General features: G+C 32.6%; 1 protein-coding gene across 4 annotated transcripts in view; it reads right to left on the bottom strand.

Annotated features, from left to right (window-relative positions):
- Window positions 1-20,303, bottom strand: part of Usp15 (ubiquitin specific peptidase 15) — a 116,568-nt gene that overhangs the window by 48,872 nt on the left and 47,393 nt on the right. For all 4 annotated transcript variants that reach the window (XM_076854804.1, XM_076854805.1, XM_076854807.1 and 1 more), the window contains one exon: window positions 13,361-13,422. In XM_076854804.1, coding sequence (XP_076710919.1) covers window positions 13,361-13,422 — 62 coding nt within the window. The remainder of the gene's footprint in view (window positions 1-13,360; window positions 13,423-20,303) is intronic.

Genomic DNA, 20,303 nt, shown 5'->3' with positions numbered 1-20,303 from the left:
CCCTGGATTCAATCACCAGCACCACCAAAACAAAACAAAAAACCTTCTTTTGTAAAGGCTGTGTATTAAAGGATTACTTAAGTAAAACTTCTCTTTAGGCAACTTTCTGACAGAAATATCTTTAATAAAAATGTAATTTTACTATATTAAGTTAAAACAAAAAATACAATCAACCAAGCTTTAATAGAAAATAATGTAGAAAACACACTTAAAAGTAATTTTAGAATACTATTATTTTCAATAACAGAAATATCTTGGCATTTTTGCTGCCATATTCAGAGTTTTTTTAACTATGAAAAAACCCTACTATGATTAGAGTTATGGATCAAGGATGTCAATCTTTCAAAATGTGATTCATTACAATTTTTCAGGAACACATATATAAATGGAAATGTTTGTTCCCTTCTATCAATCAGTAAGAAATATGGAAATAAAAAATATATTACTACTTCTAATAAAAATGGCTGAGGAGGGCTGGGATTGTGGCTCGATGGTAGAGCACTTGAGTAGCACATGTGAAGCACTGGGTTTGATTTTCAGCACCACATATAAATAAATGAATAAAATAAAGGTTCATCAATATATTAAAAAAATTTTTAAATGGCTGAGGAGCATATAGATGTGTATATATTTACTTTTTTTTCCTTTTTCTGTCCATCTGTGCTTTTTTGTTTAAACTCTTCATTACTAATTTTACCTATGGATTATATTAGAAGAAAAAGAATTAAGTTGTATTTTGATAACAGTTTCTGTGGAATTCATTCAAAGTAGGAATACAAAAGAGACAGACAGTTCAGGGAAAATTGACACATAAGTAAAATACCTACAAAACAATATAAAGGTGATAACAAATTTTAACACAACATTCTGTAGGTATAACATGATGTTCAGTGAAAGGAACAGGTGAGAACTAGGAATATTCCAGGTAGAAAGAAAAGCATTTGCAAATGTGAGATCGTAGAAAATATGATGTATTTAGGAAATTATCAGTAAATCCAGCAAAACAATGTATAGTGATAGGAACAGAAGTTAGTAAAGTAGGTATGATAATAAAGGGCCACTATGTTCTGTGAAGGAAAATGGATTTGATCCAATTGTGCTGGGACTTGTTGAAAAATTTTAATAGGTGATCAACAAAATCATATTTACATTCTAGAAAAGATAACTCAAGAAGAAAAATAGAACGAAGTCTGGAAGGTCAGTAGGAGACTATAAAGATAACAAAGGGGAAAATTTAAAAGGGCTGAAGTTAAGAAAATGGTGTGGGCAACTGCAACATGTCTTTGATGTTTTGGAAGCATTTTCAAAGTATAGTACCTGGACCCTAGGGTTCTTTAAGACCCTTTCATGGTATTTGTGTTAAAATTATTTTCATTATAATACCAATATGTTATTTAAATATTACTTGACAGTTTTTACTGGGTGGGTATTTGTGCTGATAATGCAAAAACAATGGTGGATAAAACTGATGGCATATTAACATCAATCAAAGCAGTAACAGTGATGCTATACTCTTCACTTTTCCACAGTAGAAAACAAAATTTCATTGATGAAAATCATGTTGAAAAATAAAAATTATTGATTTTTATTAAATCTTGACTCTTAATTATGCTACTTTTTAATATTATATGACAAATTGGGAAGTTTGCAGGAAGCAGCACATCTGCTACATATGGAAGTACCATGGCTTTCATGAGGAAAAATTTGTGTAATTGAACTGCAAGTGAAACCAGTCACTGTTTTTATAGCACCACTCTTCACTCCTACACAGGAGAACAACTGGAGGTTGAGGCAGGGACTGCATGTTTCAGGTCAGCCTGGGAAACTTAGGGAGGGGGGGGAGGAAGGAAGGAAGGAAGGAAGGAAGGAAAGAAAGAAAAAGGGGCCAAGGTGGGAATGTGCAAGGCCATATGTTCAATCCTGAGTATTGTAAGAACAAAACAAAATCCAAACAACACCACAACACAACTTCCGGTGGCTACTAAGACTTGGTTATCCAGTACACATTTTCTCAAAAATGAATTAAGGGAACCTACTATTTCAAGGAAAATAACTAAAAGTATTGCCAACGATAAAAAATCTGAGTTTTCAATCAAAAAACAGAATTTTTGAAAAAAGTTCTGCCACCATGTGGTTGTTGGATCCCAGACATTTCTCATAAAATTTTTAAAAATGTGAATTACAGCTAGGTGTGGTGGCATATACTTGCATTTCCAGCAGCTTAGGAGGTTGAGGCAGGAGGATCACAAGTTCAAGATCAGCCCCAGCAACTTAGTGAGGCCTTTAGCAACTTTGTGAGACACTGACTCAAAAAAAAAAAAAAAAAAAAAAAAAAAAAAAAAAAAAGGGCTGGGATGTGGCTCAGTGTTTAAGGGCTCCTGGATTCAATCCCTGGTATCCCTCCCCCCGAAGAAAGTGATTTATAAAAAATTATATAATGGAGTGTATCAACACAAGAAAGATTTGCCTAATTCAGTGAATCAATATTCTTCAAATAACCAAAATGCATAAAATTACAAATGATTGGTCTTAATGGAAAAGTACAAAAGAATCATTGTACAGTGTGGTTTCTGATCCACACTGTAATTAACCTTTAATACTTAAACCACCTCTGGTCAAGTTTTGATAAGGTATCAAATATCAGAAAATACTATTCCCATTTTCAACTACATAGCTATATGAAGACAAATTTCCTTCATGTACTTCATACAAATAGTGTGCCACAATAAATTAAATGCAGAAGCACATGAGAATTTAGTTGTTTTCTATTCATCTAGATAGTAAAGAAACTTGCAAAAATGTAAAATAATGCTATTTTTCTTAGCTTTTTTCTTTTTTTGAGAAAAGTTATCCTTTGTAAGCTACATCAAAAGATAATGGCTCAGCACTGTTATTTATAAATATCTTAAAATTTAATTTTAATTCCTATTATGATAAACACTTGATTAAAAACCCACCTGAACAGAAGTTTTTTTTGATTCATTAATAATTTTTAAGCATGTAAAGGGGAACTGAGACAAAACACTTAAAAATTTCAGATTTAGGAGATAGAAACTATAAGACTTGCTAACTTGAAAGGAGTGAGGTGGAAAGAGAAACTCAAGATGGTTTTGAGATAGTAGTTAAACAAGGAATGCAGGAAATGAATACTGTTGAGGTTGAGGGGATAGGAAGTAGAGTAAATAGATTTTGTTCAATCTGATGTGGTAAGTTCTTTTTTTAAATTTATATATGACAGCGGAATGCATTACAATTCTTATTACACATATAGAGCATGATTTTTCATATCTCTGGTTGTATACACAGTATATTCACACCAAATCGTGTCTTCATACCTGTATTTTGGATAATAATGATCCTCACATTCCACCATCATTAATAACCCCATGCCCCCCTCCCTTCCCCTCCAACCCCTCTGCTCTATCTACAGTTCATCTATTCCTCCCTGTTCCCTCTCTCCCTATCCCACTATGAATCAGCCTCCTTATATCAAAGAAAACATTCGGCATTTAGTTTTTTGGGATTGGCTAACTTCACTTAGCATTATCTTCTCTAACTCCATCCATTTACTTGCAAATGCCATGATTTTATTCTCTTCTATTGCTGAGTAACATACATTCCATTGTGTATATATGCCACATTTTTTTTTATCCATTCATCTATTGAAGGGCATCTAGGTTGGTTCCACAGTTTAGCTATTGTAAATTTCGCTGTGTTCTTGTAGTATGCTTTTTTAAGTCCTTTGGGTATAGACTGAGGAGAGGGATAGCTGGGTCAAATGGTGGTTCCATTCCCAATTTTCTAAGAAATCTCCAAGTTCTATGTGACATTTGGAGAAAATTGCGAATTCAAAAGAGTTACAGGCAAGAATACAAGTTGGCATATTTGTGTTAGTTTTGAGTTGTGGGAGAGGATTAACATAGAACTTATAACCTTTGAGTACCTACTATGGTATGAAAAGATCTTCAGACAAATTTTGTATATTATGAATGCATTTAAGGTCTGAGCACAGCTGCTCTTTATAGTCAGTGAACTTGTTTAATGGACCATGACAGGGAGAGACTTTCACATGTAATGCAAGAGGCTATACACCATCTGCAAAATCAAATGTGGTGACACTGAAGAGGAAGAGAGGATTGGTCAGAGAGGTGAGAATAGTTCTTGAAAAACATTTGTAGTGTGGATTAAAATTCAGGGAACTCTGGGAGACAGCAATCAAAAAGAAGTATTAAAGTCAAACTGGATAAAAACAACAAATAAGACTTTGTTAAATTATGCATGGGTGGCAATGAACATTAAGTAAAGCCTTTTGCAAAAAGTTGGATACTAAAAAGGCGGTATTTGGAGCAAGTTAATGTTTTTATATTTCAATGTGGGAAAGATTTGTTTATGTTCATAGGTCAAAAGAGATGATGACATTAGAAAAGAAACAAAACAGTATGGTAGGGATTTTATACATGTAGGAAAGGGGGAATTAATGAAAGAAAAGGCAAAGTCTAGGATGAAATGATATAAAAACTATAGTTGTCCTTAAATAGCAAATAGATCAGAGAGATAAAAATATATGTTGTCCACAGGTGAAATTGAAGGAAGACAATTTAAAAATGCTTTTATCGATATTACTGACAAATGATTACAGATCAGTTAAGTAGTCCAATCTAGTTAAAATTTGTGAAATTAATGTCAGGTTGTTTAAGGGTTGACTCTCTAGTCTACAGATAATAATCAGAACCCTTTTTTCTTTCCATGATGTAATTTAGAAATTATATTTTTCATTTTCTAGTGGCTTTCTAGAGGGGAGAAGAGAAATGTTTGAAATATGATATACTGACTGGATACCAAGCCACTTACCTAGCGTTAAGCTAATCTTGGCCAGTTTGGTCTAGCTGTAATATAAGGCAGGGATTAATCTCTTAAATAGGACAAAAAAAGGCAAGACATCAATTTAGCTTAAGTGGTTCAGAGAAAATTAAACCTTACTCCTGACAACTGAAAGTTTATAGTATCTGAATTCCTCTATGTCCAATATGTTTCAACTAAAAGCAGGTAATTCAAGGCTAAATTAGGTTCTTGCTTCAACAGAAACAAAGTTTTTCTTGGTAAGTGACCTGAATATTTATCATACATGGAAACTGAATGCCATGATATTGAACAATCAAAATGTAGAAGTCTGAATGCTAACATAGCAAAATAGTTATTAAAAAGATTTTTATATTTATTTCAAACCTAACATTGTAAAACAACCTAACTTTTTATAAAATCTAATCATGCTAGACAAAGCAAAAATTATCAACAAAAACAAGACCAACTTAAACTGTTTCTAACAACCATGATAAGCCAAGTTCTTAAAGAAAAAATTTTAAATCTCTTGAAAAATATCATCTTCTAAGTGAGATACAGATAGTTCAGTTCAAGAAGCGTTTTCTGTATGCCTCCTGCATGACAGGCAGGGGATAAGGTACTTAATGATACGCAAGAATTTACAATACATTGCTTTTCATAGTTTTATTTTTGTTTCTTATTTTGATTGCTTAATTTTACAGAAAATATTTGTAATATATAACTTTCCATTTTAAAAGATGAAGCTGCAGTCATTTCTTCAGTCATTATTATGCTCAGCATCAATATACTTTCACAATATACTTTATTTTAAACTTTCATTACAGAAATTCTGAAACATACACAAACTCTCGTTTACCCAATATCAACATTTCTTCTTCAACAATGACCATTTGCCATTCTTGTTTTAACTATAATTCCCTGAGCATCCCTTTCCTCCCTTCTCCCCTCTTTTTGTGGACTAATGTAAGTTCAAAGACTTATAATTTCACCCATAAATACTAGCATGCATCCCTAACAGATAGGGATCTTTTTGTTTTAATCACCACATACCATTATCAGTCCCAACCTAATATAGTTTTGTGCTCATTTTTCCAACTATCTAAAATGCATTATTTTTCTTTCAGTTGGTTAGTTTGACTTGAGATCCAAAAAAGTTCATACCTATGTATAACAATTTTAATAAAAAAGGCCCTTAATACTTCTACCAGCTAATTTATCTTCTCTGATTTCATCTTATAATGTAAATACAATTATTTTCCATTTGTCCTCATTTCTGACCTATTTAAACAGGTAACCTTGTGTTACTGTAAATTTTATAAACTGCTCAAATCTTTTTTGGAACTAACTAGAAGAGAAAGAAAGTATCCAATACAGGATAGATATCCAATTTGAAAATCTAAAATTTGAAAAGTTGTAAAATCTGAAACTTTTTGAGCACTTGACACTCAAAAATTCTCAAATTTTAGATCTTTTTCAGATTTCTGGATTAGAAATGTTCAACTGGTGAAGTCTATTCAAATATTCAGAAATCTGAAACACTTCTGGTCCCACACTCTACCAATTGAGCTCTTTCTCCAGTCCCCCAAGCATTTCAGATATGTTTAACCTGTAAGTATTCCTGGGTATCTATGAACGTTGTCAAGCATTTACTGAGAAGTCTACACTTAAAATTATATTCATTTACACATGTATTTCACTGTCTAAATTTTCTAACTTCAACTAAACCTAGATACTGCTTTTAAGTATTGATGCTTACATCGGCTAATCATGACTGTGACCATGTGGTTTGTTTGATAAAAACAGATCTAGTACTAGGTTGTACATTATTTTTTCACAACAGAAAGTGGAATAGTACTTTGGTAGAAGTTTTGGATGTAGAAATGATCTGTTTAATCCATATATATTTTTAGCAATGCAAAATTTACATAAACATTTAAAATCTTAAATTTATTGGTAAATAGCAGTATATAGAAATTTTACTTTAATATTATCATGACACCTTTGCCTTTAAGGGACAAATACCTAGAATGTATACACTTAAATAACAAACAGATTTATCTTCCTGTCTGGGAATCCTTCCTCTCCAACCAAGTACCACCTTTGATAAATAAGTATATTTCATGAGGAGTACTTGTACACCAGTTGTACCATTTTCTGATTAGCATCTTTTCCCTAGTCATCTACTTCCCACTCCCATCTTGCTGCCTGAATTTACATGCTAGTCTAAACAATGGTCTCTGCTTGTCAAGTTCATTAACCCTCTGTTCTCTATCCCTCCCATCTCTTCAACTTTTAGCTTTGCTGACCGCAGAAACAAGTTTTCTGAACCTTCATGATTATTCTATTTGATTCTCTAGTATCAATACTTTGCTATACCCTTTAAATTTTGTATATTGTTCTCTACATTTTCTGATAATTCACATACACTTTAACTTCCCAAATCTATGAATGTGACTGCATCCCTGCAGCTCATTACTCTCCAAACTTTAGTTCCATATCTTTTAATTGTATCGTAACACTTTTATTTGGCTGTTCCACTATCTCACATTTTACAAGTCTCAGAAAAAGTTATTCTGTGACTGTTTCTTAATGGGAACAATAAGATAAAATGTAAAAGCTTCAGTACAATTTGTTAAAATGAAATCAACACTTTATGTAAGGTTTCCTAATATGTATTTTAATAATTTTTTAACCAAATAGGTCTATGCACCATTTCTGAATCAATTAATTCTTGCAGTTACATATGTGAACTGGGCTTAATTAGTCTTCAAAATAATCTAAAGAAGTGTTTAAAACAGTACAGAAAAGCAGAAACAGAATATTGCAGTTACAATGACTTCTATTATATGTGTCAACAAAAAAAGTAGTATGCAATAGTTTTATTCACAAAGTGCTTTCTCTTCCAAGCAGATTTCTCAGGAATAGAATGCTGTAAAAATACTATTATGGCATTAGATTAAGTTTATACTTGAGAGTTTCAGTCATCAATTTGGAATTTTATTAATCAGAACTCTACAAATGGCAGAGACACAATGTATAATTATCAGCAGTGTTTTTCCATTAGATTTTTGTTTTTTTTCAGCCACTGCTTTTATCTGGCTGATGGTAAATTCTCTGGATGCTTTTCAGAATCATCATTGTCTCTTTAGTTTCTTTTCTCCAAAACCTTAATCATTTTTTAAAAATATTTCTTGAAGAATTAATGAAAATGAATGGATTAAATTCAAATGCTACCCTCACAAAAAGGAATTTTGACCATAACATAATTATTTAATAGGTTGTACTTCAGCTAGAAGCCACACAGTTAAGAAATGAGTTGTCAACCTTAACTTTTCTGATAAAGTAAAAGTTAACCTAATTGTGCAGGTTTCTACTCTTTAGGACCCCCTCCTCAAGGCTTCTAAAGTTTTTCTATTTTAAAATATTTTTTTTTTTTCAGAAATTCAAGATTTAATTAGCCAAACATCCCCAACAGAATAATTAGACTATTCACTTAATGCTAGGAAAATATCCTTGGAAAATAAATGGTCAAATTTTAAAGTACCATTAGAAGAGGCCATGCTTTTGAGAGGTTGTAAGAAATCTGATACTTAGAAACTAGAAATGTAAACTTTCAAAAAACAAATAAGCATTGAGTATTCTTAATATATAGCATAAATATAAAGATGAAAAATTCAAATTATGTTGATATTTAGGAGAAAAATTCAGTTAGAAAACTTCTGAGTAGTGCTTAGATTTCTAATGTAGACAATGGATTGTTTGATATGCTAATTAAAAGAATACACACACAGTAACTACAGAAGTACATGTTTTTTAAAAAAATTATTTTACCCTTAACACCTTTGAATATTTAGTATTTCTTCTCAAAGTAAAAACCACCACTCCCAAAATTTATGCTTCAGATGAGCACACATGGTTTCAGTTCATTTCCATTTTCAACAACATTCCTTTTTTTTCAGTGGTTTAGGAAAGTCAGACAAGTAAAATGCTTTAATATATGCCCTCTACAGTAACATTTAAATTTTTTTCTTGTTCATAAGAAACACCTAAAATGCAAATTCCTGGGCACACCATAAAGACATACTCTGCTGATCTGGGTGGGAACTGCATAGTACATGTCAAGAAACATTACTTAGAGAATTTCTCAAAGTATAATCCTGAGGCATCAGCATTAGCATCACATGTGAACTCCTTAGAAATGATCCACTGAAAACGAAACTGTTTTAATTAAACTCTACAGGTGATTATTCTTTCTACCATAACACAACTCAATTTCTCCTTGCCTTTGACACCTTCGGTAGGAACTGGTTATGTGCTATGTGGTATGATTACTGGACATTCGTGATGTTTATTAGAACTAGCATTTTCACACCACGTCTTTATCTGGAAGTTTCTTCTTGAAAAATCTAAAATATTCTCTCTGCTAGTGTTAAGTCACATAAACGTACAATGTGATTCAGTAAATACACAAGTATTCCACTTGATTGGCGGTGGGGGGATACTGGGGATTGAACTCACAGGCATTCAAACACTGAACCACATCCCCAGCCCTATTTTATTTAGAGACAGAGTCTCACTGAGTCACTTGGCACCTCGCTTTTGCTGAGGCTGGCTTTGAACTCCTGGGCTCCTGCTTCAGCCTCCCGAGCCAATGGGATTACAGGCATGCACCACTATGCGCCCCCTGAGTTGATTTTTTTTTTAAAGCTGACATTCATCTAGAAAAAAAGAATCTGTGTCCTTGCTTCAATTATATAAATACAAATAAAAGCAAGTGATACTTTTTCACCTTTTCCTTTTTTCCCCTCCTCTGTTGTGCTTTTTCTATGTTCTTAAGTAATATTTTTATTTCACATAATATTCTGTTTAAAATGCACAAAAAGGGTATTAAACTGTAAATTTCATTCTGATTTTTTTCCTCTCTACTGTATGTTTTGAAGATTTTACACTATTAACCAATATCTCATTTTTCTTATTCACTTTACCAGTAACAGATATTGAGCAAGGTTGCCTCAATGTTCCATTACTACCAAAAATACAGCTGCAAAGATTATACCCTTTAAGGGTACTGGGTCAGAAGGATTATGGTACTTCAATTTTAATTCAATACTGACTGATTTACAGAATCTGGCAATACTAGTTTACACTTCTGTCATCAGTACATAAGACTTCCATATATCACCCAACACTCTGCATCAGCAACCTTTAAATTTTTTTTCATTCTAATGAATGTAAGGTTGTATCTTATTATTTCTTTTTATGATTACTAGTGAGTTTGTCTCCCCATCTACCCTCAGCAGTTGGCCTTCTTTTAAACGGTCTAGTCCTATTTTTTGTCTATTTTTAAGGCAATTTTGTTTTGTTTCTATTAATTTGTTACGGTTCTTTATGTATTACAGATATTATTTATTTGTAAGTTATAGATGTTCCAAAATTGACATTTTAATTTTGTATATGGTTTTTCATTAGAAAGTCTTAATTTAAAAAAAAATTGTAGTTGTAGATGGACAGCATGCCATTATTTTATTGTTCATTTTATATGGTACTCACACATGCAAGGCAAGCGCTCTGCCACTGAGCTTCAGTTCCAGCTCAGAAAGTCTTAATTTTGATATCATCAAATCAATTTTTCACATTATACTCTATGATTCTTATGTAGATATTCTCCAAAGTTTCTTCTAAATTAAAATTTAATTTTTTTTATTTAGGTCTTTAATCTTTTCTCCAAATATCTAGTTCTAATAAAATCTAAGTATTCATCTGCTTTAAACACCCTCACTGCCTAGGTACACACTATCATATATCACATTTTCATATATAATTAAATCTTTGTGAGCTTACTAGTTTATTTTAGTCTACTTGCCTCCCTCGTCACAGTGTCATGATGTTTTTGTTACCACAATTAGGCTAATTTTTATTATATTAATTCCTACATGATTTACTATGGGTATTATAGGAAAGGTCAGAAATCTGTGGCTCGCAGGCTAAATCTAAGCCTTTTGCCTCTTATAAATAAAGTTTTATTGAAACAGAGTCATGCTTATTTTTTAACATAATGTCTATGACTGCTTTCACACTAAATCAGAGTTATATAGTATTGACAGAGACCATGTGGACTACAAAACTGAAAATATTTTTCTTCTCCTGTATAAAAATTGCAGACTTCTGGGTATAGAAAGAGTCTATTCATTTATATTAAGCAGTCTTGCTGAATTTTCTCCATCCCAGTAATCTGATTATCTAGGATCCTTATTAAACCAGCAGTTTTAATGTAGCCTGGGATCTGAATTTTACTTCCATGCATGTCTAATATTGTACTTTCATTATCGATATTTACTGTAGATAGCAGTGACTTGGATCATGGTCTTTGACTGCATCATGGCTGTGACTGAGCTTGCACTGGGAACTTTCTGTGTAAAGGTGGGAGGACAAGATTGTCCAGTTGTTATGCTAATGCCCTGCCTGAGGAAGCTTTGTGCAAAGGCATAAACCTATAACAGTCTTGATCTTGAGCTCAGACACCAACTGCCAGGAATACAGAATTCTAAGCATAATGTCTCCAAGTGCTGTGAACTTAAAGTCTGTATGCTTTGTAGAAACTTTCCCATAAATCTTTTGATGATAAAACTTATGTGTTGTACTAGATCTGGGTCATTGTTCCTCCATCAGAGGACAGTGTCCCACCTTTCTCTCCGTATTTGTCTTTCTTAATCCCCTATCGCCCCTCGCCAATTTCTAAAATTCAGCCATGGAGGTCACAGCAATTTACTGCATGTGTGTGATAGATATTATATAAGAAATTGCTTTTTCTTTTACACAAAGCAAATAGTATAGTTGTTGGAGTAGAAAAAAGTATACTGAGTTGGGTGTGTTAGCATGCATTACAATACCAGCAATTAGGTGGCTGAGGCAGGAATATACTTGAGCCCAGTAGATAGAGGCCATCTGGGTAGCATAGCAAAACATTGTCTCAAAGAGAGAAAAGCAAAACAATACCACAATAAAGCATTGAGATAGCAGAAAATCAGTAATTTTATGTACCAAAGACTTCTCAATCTTTGTAATTCATTTATATTTTTATATTAATCTATAGCCAGTTTTGTAATTTCAGAAATTATTTAAAGATATAGCAAGTATACTACAATTTAAGTTAGAAAAAAAAGCAATGGTTCTGATCTAAAGACTATAAATAAATGTTCATAAAAATATTATTACCTTCTAAATCTTTAACAGGTATGATTCAACTCATAGTCTTTTAATGCTCTGTTGCTGAGCCACAACCCCAGTGGCTAAAAGCTCTACTTTTGTACTAAGTTCTACCCTTGAATTATGTTCAACTAAATAGGGTAAGAAAGAATAAAAATCAGGGGCTGTGATTGTGGCTCAGTGGCAGAGCGCTTGCCTCAATGTACGAGGCACTGGGTTTGATCCTCAGCAACACATAAAAATAAGTAAATAAAATAAAGGTATTGTGTCCATCTACAACTAAAAGTATTTTAAAAAAAGAATAAAAGTCACGACAATGTAATTAACATATCTACTAGGCACCTTCTCATGACAAATTTAAACCAAAAAACTTCATGCAAGAAAAAAGGATAGAGAACCACTTACTGAAGGTACATTTTAGTCTTGAAAAAAACTAAAGTAGCAGGCTTTTTATTTTAAATTTGATGTGCTAGCATCTACTAAATTAGTAATTTAGTTAAAAATCATAATATTTTAAGGATTTCAAAATGTCATAATCCCTCATCAGAAAATCTGAAATTCTAAAGCTCTAAAAACATAGATATTTTTTCATAATTCATTGGCAGCAACTAAACAGAACTGATATAAAGCTATTCATAATTCTCACTTATCTCACTTGGAATAAATATTTGCTAAAGGAAAATAACACATTTGAATATAGAGTGTCCCTCTTGTATTTATTCTCCATTGCAATTATAGGTGGCAAATGTACCATATTACTTCTCAAAGATTTGAAAAGTCTAAATATTGAAACACAACCAGAGTTAAGTGTTTTTCATAATGGAGTGTGGCTCTCATAATTCTAAAAACACTTAAAGATTTTTAATTCCTCCCTCATTTACCATTAAAAGCATCTCTTTCTTAGTACTCTAGGTACATTTCTACTTACATTTTTATATTCTAAAACATTTATTTAAATAAATAAAAATATTACTTTCACATCAGACTCATTGTGATAAGTACTAACTTAACAGATACTTTTCTTAAAAATCACAAAAATAGTTTGAGAAAATCAAAATGTTTAAACATTTAAGTATATTTAGACAATGTAACTTTTCCATTTGTAACATTTACACTGTACCTTATAAGAGATCTGAACTGAAAGCTTTTTAAATTGTAATACCTTAATTCAATTGTAAACTTAGATGACAAAAAGTTAAAAAATGTATTTTTGCAATATACAACTAGGTTCTTCTATCATTCTGGATTTCATTATCTGAAATCAAAGGCAATAAAATCATGCAATTAAGTCATAAGGAATGGAAGCACTTACTTAGGAGCAGAAGGACCTCTTGGCCAGGTTCCGTCTTCATTTTTCTGTTCTATCACTAATACCTGCAAATATGACACATAAAGGGCGTTTTCAGAAGGTATGATTTCTATTTGTATTGGTAGCTTGTAACATACACTGCAAATAACAGATGCTTAACCATTGGGTATAGCTGTTAAACAGTCTGATCTTAGCTAAATCATTTACTATGTCATTATGTAGTTTACAGAATATTTTAATATTTAAATAAGTCACATTTATGAGAATCAAACTGAAGTTCCCTGTTGCAGCACACCCGAGGTAGATAAAAATTGCATCTAATAAATGAAAGAGTGACAATAAAGGGCTAAGGAGATGAACAGACACTTCTCAGAAGAAGATATACAATCAGTCAACAATTATATGAAAAAATGTTCAACATCTCTAGTAATTAGATAAATGCAAATCAAAATGTGCTAAGATTTCATCTCACACCAGTCAGAATGGCAGTTATCAAGAATACAAACAACAAGTGTTGGAGAGGACATGGGGGAAAAGGCACACTCATACATTGCTAGTGGGACTGAAAACTGGTGCAACCAATCTGGAAAGCAGTATGGGGATTCCTTAGAAAACTTGAAATGGAATGACCATTTGACCCAGCTATCCCATTTCTTGATCTATACCTAAAGGACTTAAAAATCAGCATACTATAGTAACACAGCCACATCGATGTTTATAACAGCTCAACTCATAATATTTAAATTGTGAAGATGCCCTTCAATAGATGAAATGGATAAAGAAATTGTAGTATATATACACAACGGAATATTACTCAGCATTAAAAGAGAATGAAATTATAGCATTTTCAGGTAAACGGATGGATTTGGAGAACATCATGCTAAGCAGTAAGCGAAGTAAGCCAATCCTAAAAAACCAAAGGCCGAATGTTCTCTCTGATAAGTGGATGATGATCCATAATGGGGGGAGGTGGAGGAACTTTGGGCAAAGGGAAGGGGAGGGGGCTTGGGGACTGGAAAGATGGTGGAATGAGATGGACATCATTACCCTAGGTATATGACTGCACATACAGTGCGATGCTACATCGTGTACAACCAGAGAAATGAAAAGTTGTTCTGCAATTGTGTGCAATGGATCAAAATGCATTCTGCTGTCATATATACCTAATTAGAATAAATAAATAAATTAATTTTTAAAAAATAAAAAAAATAAATAAAGCAAGGGGCTGGGATTGTGGCTCAGCAGTGGAGCACTCGCCTAGCACATGGGAGGCCCTGGGTTCGATCCTCAGCACCACATAAAAATAAGTAAATAAAATAAAGATATTGTGTCCAGTTACAACCAAAAAATAAATATAAAAAAAATAAATAAATAAAGTGAAAGGGTGAGGCAGAGCTGCACTTCATCTGAACATCCCAAATTCTTCCTTATATATTCCAGAGTAAAAAGGAAGTCTTTCTTCCAGTTTTTGCTATGTAGATGAGTTTGTGCAAAGAAGAAAAATTTACTTTTAAAATAATTACCAAAAGAAATTTGTGATAATAAGATAACCCAGTCAATATGATTTGAATAAATAAATATATTACAAATCTGGATACATTCTATATATTCTGTTTCATTAATTTTCCTTATAGTTGTAATTTTTTAACCTATTCTACATACTTTAAGCAATATACTTTTATGGACTATATGATTCCAGGTCATTTATAAATTGGTATTTTGATTCTAACCATGTAAAATATACACCTATTTCAGAACATGCAATGAATAAAAAACTGATTAAAAAATTCATGAAACCATATTGGAAGATAGTGCTAAAATATTAAAATGTATTAAAATTGTCTTTTTTTTAAAAAAGTTGTATGATGTATTTGTAATAAATAACATAAAGAATAAGTGTATTGCGTGTTAGGTACCTAAACATTAGTAACTCCATTTTGCTTCTGGGACTCCATCTTGACCCGAAACCAAAACTTATAAACTGCTAAGAAAAAGAAACTTAAGGTACCCTATTCAACTCCTGCCCCCTGCAAGGTCCCTAAACACAAAAAACTTGTTGTTACCCAACCACCTACACCCAAGGTCAATTCTAGTTTGCTCTTGTTCCTTGTCCAAAAGATATATAAGCTTCCATTCAAGTGACACTGGCTACTGCACCTTGCAAAAGGGCAGCCTGGCAGATATTCTCTGTTCATAAACTTTTGCTTGAACTCAGAGATGTGTCTCGTGGATATTTGTGGAAGCTACCCTAAAATTGTCCACCTACCATTCTGGTCCCCTCCAGGTCATATTCCTCTCCCTATCTACCAGAGACAATTAGCCATTGCTTCAATTTCAAATTATCATTCCAGTATGTTTTTATATATTTTAAAGATTTATATAATAGAATTTATGATTGATCACTTCTTTTTTTTTAAGAAGGAGAGGGAGGGGGGAGGGAGAGGGAGAGGGGAGGCAGAGGGAGGGGGGAGGGGGGGAGAGGGAGAGAATTTTTTAATATTTATTTTTTAGTTCTCGACGGACACATCTTTGTATGTGGTGCTGAGGATCGAACATGCCAGGCAAGTGCACTACCGCTTGAGCCACATCCCCAGCCCCATGATTGATCACTTCTGAATAAAGTTTTTCTTTACTACAACTTGTAATTTTAGTGACACATATAACATGGTCATTTGGAAAACTTAAATCAGCTATAAAACAAAAGATTTTAGCTGCAGAAAATTTCAAAATAATACATTTAACATTGTTTAGTCAATACCTTCATTCCTAACAGTATTTGTACTGAAAACTTGATGTTTTTACAGCAACTGATGTTAATGTTAAAAGGTCATCATCAGAAATAATAAAATTCATTTCTTTATTCAAATTTCTGTATATTAAAATTCTCTGAATAAAATTTTGCTTATAATTAAAACTAAATCAAAATGAAGACATTTTTAGAAAAATTTCAAATTTTAAATCACATACACAAAAGGAAAAAGGGAAAGTCTACCTTTTTTGGGACACTTACTTTGCCTTACTTTCTAATAAAGACACTTTGCCTTACTTTCTAATGAGGATACTTTCAGTTTTATTAAAAGAAGGATAATGTTTAGTTCATTTATCACAGAAAGAATTGCTAATTAGACAGAAAAGCTAAATTTTTTAACATTCCACGGTAGGGCCTAGGACTAAGGCAGGAATAAAGCAGGATAGCTTGACTAAGGAGACAGACTGTAGGTCTGGGAGAAGGAGGAAGCTAATTACCCCTCCTGTTCTCATAAATTGCCTGGTGGAGGTGACGTAGTGTGAGGGTATTTCACAATATCTGACACTGTCTTCAGATTGAAGCCCAGGTTCCTTCTGGTGTTCCCCCAAAGTCCCTCCCTCCCCATCCTATACATCTTTAGATACACTCAGGAATTCTTCCTAAGAGCTCTCTTCAAGCTCTTTCCTCCCTTGTCTATGAAGGTATTTGCAAGTGAATCTTATATTTAATTAAACATTAATATTGTATCTTAACAACCTGGTGGAGAAAAGTAAATTAAAAAAAGAACTGTTAAAAGATCTAGAATATTTAATGAATATTCTTTGAAACATTCCAACTCAAGGATCCTTATATTCAATCTTATTATTAAATGAACTTACTCTCCTATTCTTCAGCCTAGTAAATGCATACCTTTATAGCAAGAATATCAAACTATTTAACTTCTCTAAACTTCAGGGTTTTTTTTTCTTTTTCAATTTGTTATTTTTAGATACATGTGATAGCAGAGTATATTTTGACATATTACACAACATAGAATAACTTGTTCCAATTAGGATCTCATTATTGTGATTATATATGATGTGGAGTTACACTGGTCATATATTCTTACATAAGAATAGGAAAGATATGTCTGATTCATTCTACTATCTTTTGTATCCCCACTCTTCCCTTCATTTCCCTTTGTCTAGTCCAATGAACTTCTAATCTTCCCCTTCCCTTCCCTTGTTGTGAGTTAGCACCCACACATCAGAGAGAACATTATCCCTTTGTATTTATTATTATTATTATTTTTGTGTAAGGTTTTTTGAGTTCTTTGTACATCCTGAAAATTAATGCTCTATCTGAGGTGCTACTGGTAAATATTTTCTCCCATTCTGTAAGCTCTCTGTTCATGTTCTTGATTGTTTCCTTTGTGGTGAAGATGATTTTTAATTTGACACAGTCTCATTTACTGATTCTTGACTTTACTTCTTGCATGCTTTAGGATCTTACTGAGGAAGTTGGTTCCTAAGCCGACACAGTGGGGTTAGTTTTTCTTCTAGTAGGTACAGAGTCTCTGGTCAATGCCTAGGTCCTTGATCCCCTTTTAGTTTTGTACAGGATGAGAGGTGGGGTTCAATTTCATTCTACTACACAGGGATTTCCAGTTTTCCCAGCACCTTTGTCTAGTATGAAATAACTTTATTTATGTTGGTATGACTCTATGTCTTCTAAGATTATAACTTATATTTAATTAGGATCCCATTCTTGTGGTTGAACATGATGTGGAGTTTCATTGGTGGTATATTCATATATGAACATAGGAAAGTTATGTCCAATTCATTCTACTGTCTTTCCTATTCTCATCCCCCTTCTTTCCTTCCCCTTTGTCTAATTCAGTGAACTTCTGTTCTTCCTCTCTCTGCCCTTACTGCATATTAGCACCCACATAACAAAGAGTACATTTTATCTTTGTTTTCTTGAGGGAGGATTGGCTTATTTAACTTAGCATGACAGTTTCTAGTTCCATTTACTAGCAAACGCCATAATTCCATTTTTTATGGCTGAATAATATTCCATTGTGTATAGGAACATTTTCTTTATTCATTCATCTACTGAAGGGCACCTAGATTGGACACACATTATAGCTATCATAAACGGAGTTGGTATAAATATTGATGTAACTGCATCACTATAGTACACTGATTTTAAGTCTTTTGGGTATAACTGAGGAGTGGGATAGGTGGGTCAAATGGTAGTTCCATTCCATATTTTTTGAGGAATCTCCATATTGTTTTACAGGGTGTCTGCACCAATTTGCAGCTCCACCAGCAATGTATGAGTGTATGTTTTCCCCCAAATCCTTGCTAACATTTATTGTTGTTTGTATTTTTGATAATTGCCATTCTGACTGTAGTGAGATGGAATGTCAGTGTAGTTTTGCTTTGCATTTCTCTAATTGCTAGAGATGTTGAATATTCTTTCATATATTTGTTAACCGATCGTATATCTTCTTCTCAAAAGTGACTGTTCAGTTATTTTGCCCATTTTTTGACTGGATTATTTGTGGGGTTTTTTTTTTTTTGAGCTCTTTATAGAAAATTAATGCTCTATCTGAGGTACTGGTGGTAAAGATTTTCTCCCATTCTGCTCTCTCTTCATGTTCTTTTCCTTGCTGTGTGAAAAAGCTTTTTAGTTTGATACCATCCCATTTTTTGATTCTTGATTTTACTTCTTGTGCTTTAGGAATCTTATTGAGGAAGTTGGTTCCTAAGCTGACATGATGGAAAGTTGAGCCTACATTTTTATTTTAGGAGTTGCATTCTCTCTGGTCTAATGCCTAGGTCCTTGATCCACTCTGGGTTGAGTTTTTAGACTTCAGTTTTCTAATGTATACAGTGAGGAGAATAATATCCTATTACATAGGATTTCTTAAAAAATTTAGAAAAATAATTCTATATAACTTCAAATTATACTCCTTAAATTCTAGTGGTAAACAATGGAAAACAGAAAAGAAGCTAAAGAAGGGAGTGTAGATTAATTGGTAGAGCTCCAATGTCCTCACTTCAGTTTCATCAAGATAATTTCTCTTTTAATCCTTACATATTGGATTTTTATAAGATTTTACTTAAAATATCATGGCAAAGATTGAAAATCACTGTTTTTTTTTATTAAAAACTAATTTCCCTTGGTTTCTCTAAATTTTTCATAATCCAGTAATACATTATTGATGTTAGTAGTAATTTTTAATGAAATGGAACAAAACTAAACTTCTATATATTGGATCATCAGGAACTACGTTAAGTAATAAAATGTTTTACAAATGTGTAATCCAACTAACAGAAGAACCTCATTGTCTAAATAAGTATACTATATATATAATTAAAGTACCAAAATGAATAATTCAAAAGACATATTTGTAAATCATCATGGAAGGAGAAAATTTTCCTGAAAGTAGAAAAATCAGGGGATATTGAGAAAGAGTAAAATCTAAGAGAAAATATAATATTTGAGTAGGAATTTGAAGAATGAATAATTTGATCTGGTGTGTCTACATGATGGGATGGGATGGATAATTTGAATATTTGGATGATAAAAAGCAATTTTTGCCAGAAGAATGCAGGGAACGGGAAGAAGGGTACATCAGGCAGATAAATTATGTAGGCAAAAGTATAGTAGTATGAAATGACATACTGTGTTCAGATGTAGTTCAGTTTGGTATTGCCACAGTAAAAAGCATAAGACAAAGTATAATCTAAAGATGCTGGAAGAATAGAGAAGAGGTTAAACCATGAGTAAGTTAAAGTTTCTGGACTTTATAGTCATTAAGGAACGAGAAAAGGTATATAAAAGGAAAACAATCAGATTTACATTTTAGAATAAATATTCTGGCACAAATAAGAATGAGTGTGGACATATAAAAGACTGAAAGTAGCAGCATTTGTTAAAAGAGAATATGAAAGATAAGGGCTGGGAATAGAATAAAGAGATTAACTCAAGAGATGTTTAAAAGAATCAATTGCTGATTATGATAAAATCTTAAGTTCTCAATATGTTCATTTCTTGGGTTATGCCATTAAAGAAAGACCAAGTTGGGAGATGATACCTACTAGTAAGGGTTGGCAAACTATGGTCCACTTAGTGTGCTATATTGCTAAAAATAGTTTTATGGTAACACAGTTATGCATACTTGTTTATATATTGGCTATGGCTGCTTTC

This window comes from Callospermophilus lateralis, chromosome 4, assembly GCF_048772815.1.
Source record: "Callospermophilus lateralis isolate mCalLat2 chromosome 4, mCalLat2.hap1, whole genome shotgun sequence".
Lineage (NCBI taxonomy): Eukaryota > Metazoa > Chordata > Mammalia > Rodentia > Sciuridae > Callospermophilus > Callospermophilus lateralis.
The sequence above is the reverse complement of the archived record's forward strand: the minus strand, read 5'-3'. Positions and strand labels throughout refer to the sequence as shown.